General features: G+C 47.5%; 1 protein-coding gene across 9 annotated transcripts in view; it reads right to left on the reverse strand.

Annotated features, from left to right (window-relative positions):
* Positions 1 to 15257, reverse strand: part of COL20A1 (collagen type XX alpha 1 chain) — a 122538-nt gene that overhangs the window by 14734 nt on the left and 92547 nt on the right. For 3 of the 9 annotated variants that reach the window (XM_075901041.1, XM_075901042.1, XM_075901040.1), the window contains 10 exons: positions 14879 to 14956; positions 13502 to 13588; positions 8531 to 8584; positions 6690 to 6785; positions 6055 to 6108; positions 5319 to 5372; positions 4596 to 4649; positions 3170 to 3211; positions 2631 to 2702; positions 215 to 250 (listed from right to left, as the gene is read on the reverse strand). In XM_075901041.1, the coding sequence (XP_075757156.1) occupies positions 215 to 250; positions 2631 to 2702; positions 3170 to 3211; positions 4596 to 4649; positions 5319 to 5372; positions 6055 to 6108; positions 6690 to 6785; positions 8531 to 8584; positions 13502 to 13588; positions 14879 to 14956 (627 nt within the window). The remainder of the gene's footprint in view (positions 1 to 214; positions 251 to 2630; positions 2703 to 3169; positions 3212 to 4595; positions 4650 to 5318; positions 5373 to 6054; positions 6109 to 6689; positions 6786 to 8530; positions 8585 to 13501; positions 13589 to 14878; positions 14957 to 15257) is intronic. The other 6 variants (XM_075901045.1, XM_075901044.1, XM_075901047.1 and 3 more) reach the window with 6 other exon arrangements.

Consider the following 15257-nt stretch of genomic DNA (forward strand, 5'->3'; position numbering starts at 1 on the left):
CAATTTCCAAGACTGTTTGTTGCAATATGATGTCAGGTTCTCAGGGAACAGTCATTCAGGTGAATGGAGAGTTAAGACGTGAAAGGGCAAAGAGGTGATTCGGCACTGAAATAGCTTAATCATGTCCCTGTCCCCTAGTGTACACTACCCTTTCAGAGCTGAATTCAGTAACTGCTCTGCACAACATAAAGAACTACAAGGAGAAAAAACTCACTTTCTCTCCCCTTTCCCCCTTTGGACCAGGCAGACCCTGTAGAGAAAACAGAACCAAAATAAACAGAACTACTTTTTAAGCCGTGAGGAGGTGAAAAATGAAAAGCAAAAGGTCAATTTAATAAAAGCAGCATTATTACAGTACTTGACCATTGTCATGCTCAAGTGAAAAGCCAGCTGTATGTTTATGGGCTAACTCCAAATTAAGGATCATGTTTTCAGGGCAACATTTCAGGTGCTCCTTCCAAAGTGTGGTCTCTGCCATTTTTCAAAAGAATGCTGTAACATGATTATGCAAATGAAGTGTGGGATATTTAAATCCCCACTTCATTTGCACTTTCGATCTGCCTAGTTTACATCCCTCTTTCAAGAGAGGGATGTAGTCTAGACATAGACTATATGTAGAGCCCTGCAAATCCATGGATATCCACATTATATCTGTGGATTTTTGCAAATATGGATGCAGATACATAATTTGTATTTAGAACCCTGCAAATCTGTGGATATCTGCTTTCTATCCAGGAATATCCACATCCTTGGATGTCAATGTGGCTATCTGTGCCTCATTTTTGCGGATACAGATCCGGATGTGGATACAAATTTTGTATCCACACAGGGCTCTATGTAAATGCATAGCCCCATTTGTTGATATCTTAGGGTATGTCTACACTACCCTCCTAGTTCGAACTAGGAGGGTAATGTAGGCATACTGCACTTGCAAATGAAGCCCGGGATTTGAATTTCCCAGGCTTCATTTGCATAAGCGGGGCGCCGCCATTTTTAAAACCCCGCTGGTTCGAACCCCGTGCAGCGCGGCTACACGGGGCACGAATTAGGTAGTTCGAACTAGGCTTCCTAGTTCGAACTACCGTTACTCCTCGTGGAATGAGGAGTATCGGTAGTTCGAACTAGGAAGCCTAATTCGAACTACCTAGTTCGTGCCCCGGGTAGCCGCACTGCATGGGGTTCGAACCAGCGGGGTTTTAAAAATGGCGGCGCCCCGCTTATGCAAATGAAGCCCGGGAAATTCAAATCCCGGGCTTCATTTGCAAGTGCAGTATGCCTACATTACCCTCCTAGTTCGAACTAGGAGGGTAGTGTAGACATACCCTTATAGTTGTAAAGCACAGAAGTATGCAAAATGCATGTACAAATGTCATTTTGTTTGGCCATGAAACATATGATCCAGTAAATACTGTGGCTGTAGTTAAGGAGATATACTGGAAATTTGTCCTAGGAGTTACCACCTTTGAAGCTAAATACCCTGTTATGGAGTCCCATTGTGCCCCGATATTGCAGCATTTACTGTCTGTCATGTGAAGTCATCTGCTGTATCGGGGCACAATGGGGAGGAGTTAAAAGATGCAATTCCAGTCCTAAACTCAGAAATCTATTTTTTCCCCCATCACTCCCAGATGATTTACACTGACTCTCTTTCACATCAGTGTAAATTCTCTACACATGAATGGTCGGAGAGATCCCCATACAGACCCACTTTATTATCTGGAATATACGGCTGTAAGGAGTCATGTGGTCCACCTCTGCCAATCACAGTGGAGCAACATATAAATCGGTTAATGAGTTGGTCTCCTCTATACCATAGTAAAACTCCAATAGTCCGGCATCCAATAGTCCGGCACTCCTGATAGTCCGGCATCAAAATGGCAAGAGCCTAGTGAGTGAGCTTCAGCAAAAAATGAGTCACAAGGTAACAGTGGCAGCAGCTGAACTGAGCAAAAAGGGTAAAAAAGGCTTAAAAAAAACTAAAACATTAAGTATACTGTATACAGTATGTCCAATAAAAAGGGTTAAGAACACTTTATATACAGTATATAATGTATACAGTATATATATGCATCTTATAGTACCTCCTGATAGTCCGGCATATCTGATAATCCGGCACCACCTAGGTCCTATAGGTTCTGGATTATCAGAAGTCTACTGTATATGGACCACCTACTCTGATCACCACTCCCTTCACAATAGAAGACCAAATGTGTTTCAAATTCATATGAATTTCTCATGTGCAAAGTATTCTTCATCTGAGCTAAATGGACAACAAAGTTCAAGTTGCCCAAAAATCTTGGTTCTGTGTGTTCGGTTCAGGCCCACCTCTAGTGCTTTCTTTCTCCAGAATCTGACACAGGGAAATTTTGGACCACTGGATTTTATGTGGCTCAGAATCCTGCAGCGGGCAGTGCATGCCGTGAGTCTACTCCTAGACATTTACCAGACAGGTCTTTGATGGATAGCCAAAGTCCCTTCCACCAGAAGAGACGGACCTGAACGAAAGCCCTCAGAGCTATACCCTGAATCTTGCAAGGTGCCGCTCTTTTCTATTTAGGACTCTGTCCGGTTCCATGCCCTCATCTGGCTTTCCTGGAGCACCACAACATAAAAAAATCCCAACAACTTACAGTGGGTCCGACATCCCCTGGCAGTCCTCGCTCTCCACTGCTGCCTCGGGAACCCGTTATTCCTTGGAAACCCTGCAGAGATTTAATTGTGAGATGAAGCTGCAGAGAAGGTCCCGTCAGTTGCATGCTCTCTTCTCCTCCTACTGGAGGCTGACATCTCTCTACGACTTCAAGGGCACCAGCAGAATTGGTTAGAGGGCTCCGTTAAAGGCATGGTGCCCTTAAGGTTTATATCAGTGCATCATCCAAGCATGAACACAATGTTAAGAGACTATCAGGTATGAGTCATGTTCACATCATTCCCTGTTACTGTCTCAGCGATGGTCAGGGAGAGCAGATGTGAGTTGTGCTCATGACTTTCAGTGTGATTTTTACCCTTCATTTCTTAGCTCTTTCATTCTATATTCACATTATTTTAGTCTCTGCCCAGAGCACGCCCTTTTTTGGACAGTTAATGCCTCTTTTTTCTTTAGGGCCATGCTCCCCTCCAACATGTAACTGTATGAATAATGAAGAATTGTTTAAAGAAAGAAAATAACCTGCATGCGGTGGACGTCTCCTTCTGCTCCCCAGGTATGTTTCTGCAGTTGCCAGAATTGTATAGGAAAAGGGCCAGTTATTTGCCACATATTTGTCATTTTCCACCCACTGGGTTCCAGCCAATCGTGAGTGACAGGTAGGTAGTGGCGTAGGGGAAACGAGATGGAGGTTTCGATGCAATTCCTAGACCGCAGGTGGCATCTTGGCTATTGCAGGGCTGGTTTGGTGGGTCATGCTGGGCCTCGGTGAACCTGGGTTCATGTCTCATGTCTGCCTGTGGCTCAGTAGTAGGTCCCTGAGCCTCTCTCTCTCCCAGCCAGGCTGGCTGCCAGCAGTGGAGGGGCAAAGAGAACAACTGCCCCAGGGCCTGGTGGTACAAAGGGGCATGGGTCTCCCAGCCACCACTGTTGCTATGGCAACACTGGAGGCAGCTCTGTGCCCTTTAAATGGCTGCCAGAGAGCAGCATGGCATGGCACTGAGGGCTGGGAGGAGGGGGCCGTGCCACGGTTTGGCAGTGCTGAGGGTTGGCTGCCCTCAGCTCCTCCCCTTCCACCTAAGGCCCTGCCCCTTTTGGGGCCATGGAGCAGGCCCCCCCAACTTGCCCAGGGGCCCAGTGAGACTGTCGCCCCCACTGCCCTCAGCTCCTTATCTGTAAGGTGGGGAGATAAAACATCAGTGCCCCCCGTGGTGTTGAGAGGCACTGGATGCTAATGTGATTGGGTCCCTGTAAATACATAGAGAGTGCTGTCCAGGGTGAAACTGAAGTTTGGGAACAGCTCAGCTCCCACCATCTTGGGCAAGTTCTTGGTTGGCGTCATGTCCCGCTCCTGCTGGGGACTTCTGTCTGGCATCCTGTAGGCCTCCAACTCACCCACCAGCTAAGAAAGATGTAGCCACCTGGACCACCTCTGGCAAAGCACATGTCCCTCTACTGCAGTGATGGGCAACCAAGACCAGTCAGAGGACTGCATGAGTGGGCCACAAGGTTGAAATCCACTGGTGGGCAACCTGTGGTCTGCAACCCCCATTGGGTTTCCACCTTTCAGAGCTTGAATGCCATAGATCAGCCAATTCACAGCACTCCAAAAGTGCTGGGCAGGAAGGGAAGCAGTAAGTAAATACGGTGCCCCAGAGTGCGAGAGGCTGAAGGAAGGGGGCAGAGAGGGGGCACACGGGCTGCAAGTGGAGGTTACCCACCACTGCTCTACTGCTGCCCACTAGAGAAGTCTACTACTGCTACCAGCTCATGGAGTAGCTCCTTAAGCTGAAGCAGCAGAGGTCTCTGCTGCAGCGTGGAAAGTCTCTGGTTCTAATCCTGTGACAATCCATGCGGGGGACGCTTATGTTGGCTCTCTGGAAAATGCAGGAAGTGAAAGTTGTTGCGGATGACAAGTTTTATACTGACATTTCGTACCAGCTCTTACCCTGGGTCCTGGTGGCCCCGGAGGCCCTGCTGTGCCTTCCAGTCCTCTCACCCCCTGCAAACCCAACAGTGTGTTAACGAGCGGGTCCACACCCCATCCGTGAGAGCTGAGGGCGCAGGGATGTGACCCTGCCTCCCTTAACCATGGCTTCCAAAAGGAGCACAACATCTGTCAAACATGCCAGAATCTCGGCCACTGCTCAAGTGCATAAATCTGTCTGGAGAATATTTGGGCCAAATTTGAGAGGTCTGGATCATCAGCTCACCTAGCCCTGCTGCTGCAGGCTTGCCCTGGGCTAGCAATAGCAACTAGAGGGCAGAAAGTAGAGCAGAGTGCGAATGCTGCCTCTTGACAGCAGAACATCCATGCTCGCTCCAAGATGACCCCAAAGCTCTTGGCTAGGTAAGGTGCCACGAGGGAAGACACCAAAGAGTAAATCTCTAATCCGCAATCTCAAGCCAATTCCTCTCCCCTCCCCCGCACTTTTTGCCGGAAGTGGTACAGTAACCATCTGGCTAAACTTTTGACACCTGAGTGAATGAAGCCAGGCACTCAAATCCATATATGCACCCGTAAAAGTGGGCCAGATTTCAGAGATGCTGTGCAACCTCAGTTTCCCCGCCATCCACATCTCAGCCTATGGCTGCTCAGCATCTCTGCAAATCAGGCCACCGATGGAGTGTGAGGCGCCCAGGTTTGAAAATCAGGGCCTGCGTGTTTTACCTTTGCTCCCTGAATACCATCTCTGCCGGGAGCTCCCTGGGCACCAGGAACACCCTGGAAACAGAACTGCTGGTTAAGCCTGGCATCCAGCAATTACATCCCACATCACACTTCTAATGGGGGAAACAGAGGCCACCACCAAAGAGGACAATCAAGCAGAGCTTGAAGAAAGGAACAGAGCATTAATACGCCAATGAAAGCCCATTTTCAACCTGCTCCGTTTTCAGGTATTTGAATCTGAACCCAGCCTTTACCCCTCATTCACCATCATCAAATCAGATTCCTCTTCTCCCCCCCACCCCCACTCCCGTGCCTAATGTTTTAACGGCACCTTCCACAACAGAGAGAATTTTACAGGCCCAACAGGATTTGTTGCCTTTACTGCACTGGGGATAGTTAGGAAGTGGTAGAAAAGAGGAGTGGAAATCAGGCTGCTGGTTTCTACTGCTGGCTCTGCCATTGCTTTTCTGTTTGTCCCTCGCCCTGTTTATTCTTCTGGGAAAGGGGCCCAATGTTACTTGCAAAGGTGGTGGCAGGCTGAGCTCATTCACGCGTACTGAGCTCCCGTGCAGGCTCGGATGCGAGCGCACAATAGCAGTGCAAGGCGTTCCTGCCGACGTCCTGCACGGAGAAGAGGGCTCCAAGTGCAATAAAGGCCGCTAATTCCTTGGATTTCGAAAGGAGAGCAAGGAAATAGGTAGCTATTGAGTGAAAGGAGGGATGCCGACTAGTTTACCTGCATGCCTGGGATTCCAGTGTCTCCTTTCTCCCCTTTAATTCCAGGGGGGCCCTGGAATCAAAAGGTAACAAAAGCATTGTGGGAATTCTGCGCCGGCCCTCAAGTCGGGCAGCCGTCTCTCTGCCCATGGCTACTCATCACAGTAGTCGATTCAGCAGGGCCACAACCCCAGCACCTCCACACCCCTCCTGACAGGATTTGTGCCCAGAGGGATCCTGCACATCTCCACACCTGCCACTTTAGCCTGGCCTGTGAGTGCAGGCAGGCATCTGTGTGTGTCTGCACCTGCATCCCCATTGCTTCTCCCACCAGGATGACTGTGCTACTGACATTTTAACACTCCCTTGGGCTCTTCAAGGCATCCACTCTCCCTTCCCCTCCCCATCGTGGCCAGATTTTAACCCAGAGTGACTCAGTGTAGGGTTTTGTCAACACAAGGAAAACTAGCCAGCCTTAAATAACACCAGGGCTGCTAGTCGTAATCGCATTTTAAGCACTGGCGTAGATAGGACTCAGGTGTTTCTAGCACTACATCTCTGTAACAAACAGAACCCCACACCCTCTCCCCCATACCGATGCCTCCATCAGACAGCACAAGCATTGGGGTAAAAGCAATGGGAGAGATTACGTACCACTGGCCCCTGCACGGTGATTCCTTGGGAGCCTGGGGACCCTTGTTGTCCACCAGGACCCTCGGGTCCGACTTGTCCAGGGGGGCCTGGCTCACCCTAAAACCAGTCAAAAAAATGAAAGCAAATGTGGGGAGGAACACCAGCAACTTCTGCCTGCATGGGCTGCGCCGTCCATCCTGCGTCAACACAAAGCAGCTACGGGATGCAAAAGGAAAGGCAAAGTCTGGAAGTATCCGGTCTCCTCAGCTACACAGCCCTTTGCCTGTGCAGACTTAGGTTTTGAGCTGGCTTCCAGGGAAATCATTGGCAGAATTCCCACTGGTTTCCAGGGAAGTGGGAGCAGCCCAGGACTACAGCAAATTATTCTAGTTACTGCAGCTGGTCAAAAAAGGAGGGGAAAGGTGCCGCAAAGATTTAGCTGGAAACCATGTCCATTTTACAACAATGACTTTTTTCTGACCAGCTCTGTCAGGGTGCGTCTACACTGCCCCATAACTCAAAATAAGATATGACATTTGAGCTACGCAGTGAGGCTATTTTGAAATAGCTTATTTCAGCATTTGGCGCTGTCTACACAGTGCCAAATTTTGAAATTAAGTGCTATTCCAAAACATCCCTTACTCCTCGCAGAACAAGGTTGACAGGGATGTCAGAATAACAAGGCCAAAATAACGGGCTTGCTGTGAAGATGCGGAATAGCTGTTTCAGGATACTCCAGAATCCCAAAATAGTGTTTCAGTATAGACGTATCCTCACTGACGTTAGTTTCTGTGCTGTTAATTTGAAAATGGAAAGCTGGGGGTTTTCCCCCCTCTTGCTTCTTTACTGGATTCTCTCAATCATGCTTTTGCAGGTAACACAAGCAATGAGTGACTCCAATTTGTAAATGCCCTGGGTGTGGATTTCCATGTTTCTGCCACCACCCAAAGTCCAGGTTGTTCAGATCCAGCATTTTGTTCCATGTTTGTCTCTGCTCCTGCACCCAGTTTCTGTGGCTCTCCCTGCATTTCACACCTTTCACAAACACACCATGGTGCAGGGTCACATCAGCCATGCCCAGCAGGGAGAATAAGAGCAGCACAAAACTGGGATGTATGTTTTCTGATGGAGCTGGACTGCTTTCTTCATAAAGGAAGCTTTTCAGACATATGTAAGCAACATAGCGAGGTGTCTGAAGAATTCTGGAGCAGGGATTGCACAGCTCTGAGCACCCACTGGGGGCCTAAATAATCATATAATCTCCAGTTTGATTGCACAGATTTTCATTGGGGTTTTAAAAACCTACGGATCTCTGCCCTAAGCCATAAGAAGGCTCAGCCCTTAATGTAGGGATGAATTCAGATGTGGGGTAAGTGAATGTAAATCTACTGAAGTTACTGGAGTTGCATTTGCTTTCCCCGGTGTGCAGTGATGGGCAACCTAGGCTCGTGAATGTGACACAAGATTGTGTAGCCAAAACAGTCTCCCGGGACAGGGCAGTTTTACTAACTGCGCTGGCGGACCTAGAAGTTGCGGGCTGTGCCGATTGGACTGTAGCAGGGCTTTGATTGGCTGAAGAGGGAGTGCCCGGCTCTTACAGTCAGTGTGGTGCGCAATCAGCAAGCACCTCACTTCACGCCCTTGCTTTCCATACATGTCAATTTAGTGATACTGGTAGGAAACCCGCCCCCCACAAAATCTGGCATCCCTGCACATAGGCAGTGGTAAACAATGTCTCATAGGCCATACATAGATCCCCAATGGGCCGCATGTGTCCCTCAGGCTGCAGGATACCCACCACTGACCTAGAGGCTTATAGCTGCCTGAAAGAAAATCAGTCTCAGAGGGTTGTCCTTACTCACCTTCAGCCCTGGTTCCCCTTGTTCCCCTTGTGGGCCTCTTCTCCCAGGACTTCCCTGCCAAAGTGGGACAAAGCACAGGACGCTTTTGTGATCCATATGAAGCCATGTCTGTGCCGCGATAGCGCTTTGGAACCTGAGGGAAGGGCCAGCCCACCAGTGCCAAATGCTGTCCACACACAGAATAAGATGCTCTCAGCCCCAAAGAGCTTGAGAGCGGGGGAAATAACCAACAGCACAGGGAGCAAAAGGCAACAGCAAGAGACTAGTCAGTGTGAAAAGCAGCGGTCACTGTACACCAGCTACTGGACCATCCGGCACTGCAGACGTTAAAGGAGGGCCATGAAGGAAGGACACAGGGTCTTTGCAGATGCTTATTTCTTCCAGGCATGAGGAGCAGCATGGGAGAAAGCCTGAAGTTGCTTGGTTTTGTAACTAAAAATCTCAGGGGGGTAGCTGTGTTTGTCTGTAACTTAAAAAAACCATCAACAATGAGTGGGCCTGTAGCGCCTTAGGGCGTGTCTACACTGGGGAGTTATTTTGAAAGAACAAGGTGAGCTTCCACATTACCAAGCCTGCTATTTCAAAATAATGGGCTGGTTGTTTCGAAATAACAACTCCTGCTTGTGAAGAGGAATATACTTATGTCAAAACAGTTAGTTCGGGAGTTATTATTTCAAAATAACTTAGTATCATAGAACACTAGAACTGGAAGGGAGCTCGAGAGGTCATCAAATCCAGTCCCCTGCCTTCACAGCAGAACCAAGCACCATCTAGATGAGGGCTACTCAAGTATGGAAGCCCTGGGGGCCACTATGATACTTTCAGCACATGCTGAAGGCCGCAACTCAAATGTGGTTGCATGTACATGCAAATATATATGCAAATAGCTTCTTTCACACTGAGAGACATGAATACAAACATCAAGGCAACACTACACAACATGCAGGCCCCATTTAAGTCAGTTCTGCTGATATTAACAAAATGCAATAGTTACCTGATTTCCACCTATATGACAGCACTTTTAATGAACAATGTTAATCTAGGAATCGAACTACTAAAACGCATAACAACAGAAGATCATTATATTGACTTGCTGTTGTGGAACATGTTCCCAGTGGAGGCCATGTTCAAAGGATCCATGGGCTGCATGTTGAGCCCCATGTAAACCCAAACTACACTGCAGGTCAAAAACAAAGTGGCTCATGGGCTGCATTTTGAGTAGCCCTGATCTAGATCATCCCTGCTAGATGTCTATCCAACCTGCTCTTAAATATCTCCAGTGATGGAGATTCCACAACCTCCCTAGGCAATTTATTCCAGTGTTTAAGCACCCTCACAGTTAGGAAGTCTCTCCTAATGTCCAACCTAAACCTCCCTTTCCACAATTTAATCCCATTGCTTCTTGTCCCGCAGGGTTGGCTGCGGGATCTTGGTGGCAGGGGTGTGTGTGAAGGGGATGGGGATGCGGGGTCTGAGCATGATGGGGATGAGGGTCGCTTACCTGGCGCTGTGCCTCCTGCCGCTCCCAGGTACCGCCCCGCACTGCTCCCATTGGTTGTTATTCTGGCCAATGGAAGCAGTGGGGAAAACCTTCAGGTGGGTGGTTTCCAGCGCTGCCATTCCACTAGTTTGGAGGAGCAGCAATGCACGGAGCCACTTCCTTCCTCCTACAAGCTGGATCTGGCCCACAAGGCTTGCCCCTCCTCCCCCCGCGTCGGGGAGCTGGTGCTTAAACCTCAGGAGGGAGGAGGTGTGGAGCTGGAGCGCCCGTGCAGTCTCCCCATTGAAGGAAGAGGGCAACCCCCTAGCCTGAAGCTCACCTGCACGATGGTGGTCCATCGACCACACTTTGAGAACCACAGCCCTATGGCAAGCTCCCCAATGGTGTAAGAGAGATCAGAACCAGACCCTCTATATTTTCACATATCCCTTAAAAAGGAAAGGCATTACATGGGACCATGGAAATGCAAAGGAAACATTTTGGCAGTGCCCTGAGATTACACACTCATTTCTCAAAGTGCTTCTCAGGGAGCAAAGCTGATTAATCTCTGTTCCCGCCACTTGCAGCATGATGTGGCCAGAACAGCGTCTCGTGCTGTGACTGACTCTACAGAGCCCAGATTCTACTTTACATAATCTCCCCAGGAACACACTAGCAGCACGGAAGGATGCTGTATCCAGGGAGGCCTGGCTTCTCTGCACATCTGCAGAACCACTGGATCTAAGAGAAATCTTAATTTTCTCACATGTGCCGGTGCTGTGCGAATTATAACGTGTTCATCGGACAGTTTCTGCTCTTGATTTGACACAGCATTGGGTGTGGATGAGGCAAGTCTGAATCGGAGCTTTGCTGGAGGTTGTGGAGGGGGTACTCCAATGGGGGCTCTCCCAGCTCCAAAGGCGCTCATTAGGGAAAAGTGATCATGCAGGAGACATCCTGGCTCACAGTGGAGAAACTTTGGACCTGTTAGGAAGTGTCTTGGCCCTGGAGCCAATCAATTCATACTGCTTGAAGCATTGTGAGTCATAACTGTACACCCGATCACACTGACAGAACTCCTTCCCCCTACACACACACTTTCTTAAAGTGCACTGATGAGCCAATTAAAATGGAAGGCCACTTGGGGTCACAACCACACATGGAGCAGAGTAGTGCATGCAGTGGGGAAGCAGTGTGTGGTGTAGCTAACCCTACCTGTGGAATTAACCTCTAGTTACTATGTTACAAATGGTTGTTCCTCATTAAGGATGGCATTGAGCTCACTGACCCCTAGTGTTTAGAAAGTTACAGTGTGCCAGTCCTGTTCATTGGCATGATCAGGGCACAGAGGCTGTTGTCTGGTCCCCTCGGACCAGGAAGATGCGATGTCAAACACAGTCAGGGTCAAGCTCCCCTTCTCAGGCCTTTCGCTTTATTTCTTCCATATAAAATAAACACGGCACAATTGTTCCTTCGTTGTCATCAGGGTCTTCCTCGGGGACCTAGCTACCTCCTGCATGGTTCCATATTACAGGCCACGTGTCTGAGAATTCAGCCCTGCTCCAAGGCTGCCATGGGAGCCAGCTGGCTTCCTGCGGGCCTGTTCCCTAACTTAGTGGTTTCTGATCAGTGCCTCTGCTTCCTGGCAGCAAAGCTCTCCCCTCCGCTGGGCCTCCTGCCAGCTCTGTAATCACCTGATCGCTAGCTGATCCATCTCAGCGGGGAGGGAGCTGATCCCTTAGTCTATGTCTACACTGCAGGTTTTTTGCAGCAAAGGAAATGCAAATGGAATGTTCATTTGCATATCTTCTTCCGATCCTTTATGTGGAAGAGATTTTGCGATAAAAAGCCGTGTGTAGATGGGGCCATTTGTCGAAAAAAAAAAACCTTTTGCACAAGATCCCTTATTCCTCAAAAATTGAGGTTTGCAGGCCCTTGTGCAAAAGGTCCTTTTTCCGACAATTGGCTCTGTCTGTACAGGGGTTTTTTAATCGCAAAAACCTCTTCCGCAAAAAGGATCCAAAGAAGATATGCAAATGAGCGCTCCATTTGCATTTTCTCTTCCACAAAAAACCCGCCGCGTAGACGTAGCCTTAGAGATGAAGCTGGACCCACCTCTGTTTAAAGGACCATCCACCTTGTGACAGTGATTTACTATTCAAGCATATTTATTTGACACAGAGAAGGGTATTTTCTACACCATGAAAGATGCTCTGGGCTAGATTTTCCATGCAAAAATTCCAACTTCGTGCACACTGCAGGTGCAAATACCTTCTTGGTATCATCATAGCTGCCCTGCTTGTTCAAACAATTGTGTGGGCAAAAGTTAACATGCTCAACTAAAAACCTATTGGCCAACTGGTGCATGCATTGCACACACACAAGGTTGAGCGCAAACACAGCCCTGCTTGGAAACATCCCCTTCTCTCTGTATACTGTGCATATAAAACAGAGCGTGTGATAATGAAACAGTTCTTCTGATGTGGCTGGAAACCAGATAGGAAGAACTCGAACTTCTGACTGCTAGAGTCAAGACACACTCCTCTATGTGTGGGCTGGGGCCCTGCAGAGGCTGGAGAGAGGTTCTTCCAAAGACCATCCATCCATCCATCCAGGGCGCCCTCTTCTCTAGGTTAAATCTTTACTGAATCCAGCTCTGAGAAAGGCTGGAGCAAAGGTTGCCAGGCCTGGCCTTTTGCATTTCAAGTCCTCATACAGGGTTTCAGAGTTTCCTATCCAATAGATCTGCACAGACAAACAGAAAAGGAAGCCAGCCCATCTCTCGTAAGAGGATTAGCACTGCAATGCTGGCTCTGCCCTGGCTTTCCCTGTCACTTCGCAAAAAAGCTTATTTTGCTTTGGCAGCGGGAAAGGAAAATCAAAGGAAAGGTCTGCCCAGATGGAGACAGCTATGGTGGGAGCCACAAACATCAGCAGTCGTTATATTATTCCACATTTTAAAAAAATACAAGCACCTACGCAGAGATGGGCTTGGACCACAATGCCAGCTCCACACACCCTTTGCTGTGTTGGCATTGGTTGTCTGGATCGGTATGTTTTGGCTTCATTGCCCCTCTGCTATTAAAGGGTCTTCAACTTTCCCCAAAAGTTGGGAATTTCATTGTTCAGGATGGAAATCTGGGCTGCCAATGCCAGCAGTTACTTGGTGTTCGGAACCCAGGGAAGAGAAACCCAGCTCTGCAAATCAAAGTCCCTGGTCCAAGTTAAGCGGAGAAGAGCAGCCACCTCCTTTACTTAGTTACATGATCTCATAAGAGATGATAAACACGGAGTCACATGCCAGGCAGCATCTTTCATTGCTTAAACGCCTGTATCTTTATGTTGCTTCCCTTCTCTCCCTCCGTCCAGTATCTGTGGACATTGTGAGCTCATGGCAGGAAGTTGTCCTTTGCCCATGGCTGTTCCATGCCATGTTGGTGCCAGACAATAAAAACATTTCTATAGGAACAAATATGAAAAGGCAAACTTACAGGTGGGCCTGGAGGACCTGGCAGGCCTGGGATACCTGAAGTGCAGGTACAGGAAGGAGTCAAGGTAGGGCAGGTCTCTTCGTTTCTCTGAAAGAAAAAGAAAAAGAAAAAGAAAAAGAAAAAGAAAAAGAAAAAGAAAAAGAAAAAGAAAAAGAAAAAGAAAAAGAAAAAGAAAAAGAAAAAGAAAAAGAAAAAGAAAAAATTTTCAAAAAGTACTATTTCTATGACTCAGTCACCTAAATCTCATTGAAAGTTAATGACACTTAGGCACAGCTGAAAATTTTACTTTATCGCTCTTGTAGTTAGCTGGATTACATTTCCCATGATGCACCATGGTTTCTTGGTGATATGAGGCAGTGTATCATGGGAGTCCAAGGGCTATGGTGGGGTTATGGGAGATAAAGTCCAGCTGAGACATTATATTCAAATTCAAATATTTTGGTTCCCATCTAAAGTTTTTCAGTTTCAAGCTGAAAACCAAAATGTTATAGCAGATAGTTTGTTTGAAAAATTATGTTTCATCAAAGATCCAATTTTCTATCAATAACAATTAAAAAAGGAAAAACTTTCAATCAGCCCTACATTTTATAGTCACTGAAATTTACAATAAATATATCCTGTGGAAAGTATCAGTCTGCTCCTTTCTAAATATTTGGCCACAAAAATCTCAGTTCAGAAGGAATTAGGTTTTTTGAAGCCCAGGAGTGGGATATGTTATAAAAACAGCTGACAAGTTCAGGATTTCTAGTTCATGGGAGAATGAGAGACATAAAAAAGTTCCCACAAAATGGAAATCTCAAGGGAAAAATGTTTTAAAAACTCAACACATGGAATATCAAAACCCAAATATACTCGTCCGAATTCTGACTGCTGCTACCTGAAACTGACATTCTTGTCAGCCGAATGTCAGTTTTAGGCAGCAGCTGCTGGGGGGGGGGGGGGGGTCCCTGGCTAGGGACATTGTGGGCGTTCATATTCATGGGCTGCTGATTCTCAAAGCTATTTTCACCAATCATTTTAGGTTTGATAAACTAGCATTTTCCAATGAAGCTTTGTTTCGTCGGAAAATTTCTACCCGGCCACAGTTATAACTTAGAACTGAAGACCAAGAGCAGAGCCGTGTGTCTGAGCAAGTGTGATTCAAGTCAGGAACGGCATGCCTTGGTGGGGATATGTTTGAGCAGCTGCATCATTTGGCTATTAATTTCAGAGGGAGCAGACACAGACTCACTTGGCCTTAGCTCATTTTATCAGCTATTCAGAGAAAAAAAAAGTCCATCTCCCTGACCCTGTCAAAATTCTATTTCCAGTGTCATTTCCTCGTGATCCATCCCCCCCATCTCATCACAATGAGCCCAGAGGTGATCTATGTCTTACCAATGCAGGGAGATCACAACATCTGTCTTCCTCTGCCCATGAGCCACTGCATACAATGTGTAAAGACTGCAGCTGGAACTGTGGAGCAACCAGAAGGAGAAGGCTTACAAATGTGACAGGTGAGGCAGGTGGGCAACCTGCCATTTACATGGCTATGCATAGTTACTCTCTCTGCTGCTGAAGACAAGAGCTCACCTAAGGAGAATGTAGGTGTAGAAAAAAAGGATAGGACCGGACAGATTTTTTTTTTTTAAATATAGTGCTTCCAGGTGTCCTGAAGAACAGCAATTATGCAGGCTGCTGTCCAAGTTATTATATATCCCCAACAATAGCTCATGCCATGTCTTGTTAAGATGCCAATGAGGATAATAACCCATTC

The sequence above is a fragment of the Pelodiscus sinensis genome, chromosome 18, assembly GCF_049634645.1.
Source record: "Pelodiscus sinensis isolate JC-2024 chromosome 18, ASM4963464v1, whole genome shotgun sequence".
Classification (NCBI taxonomy): Eukaryota; Metazoa; Chordata; order Testudines; family Trionychidae; genus Pelodiscus; species Pelodiscus sinensis.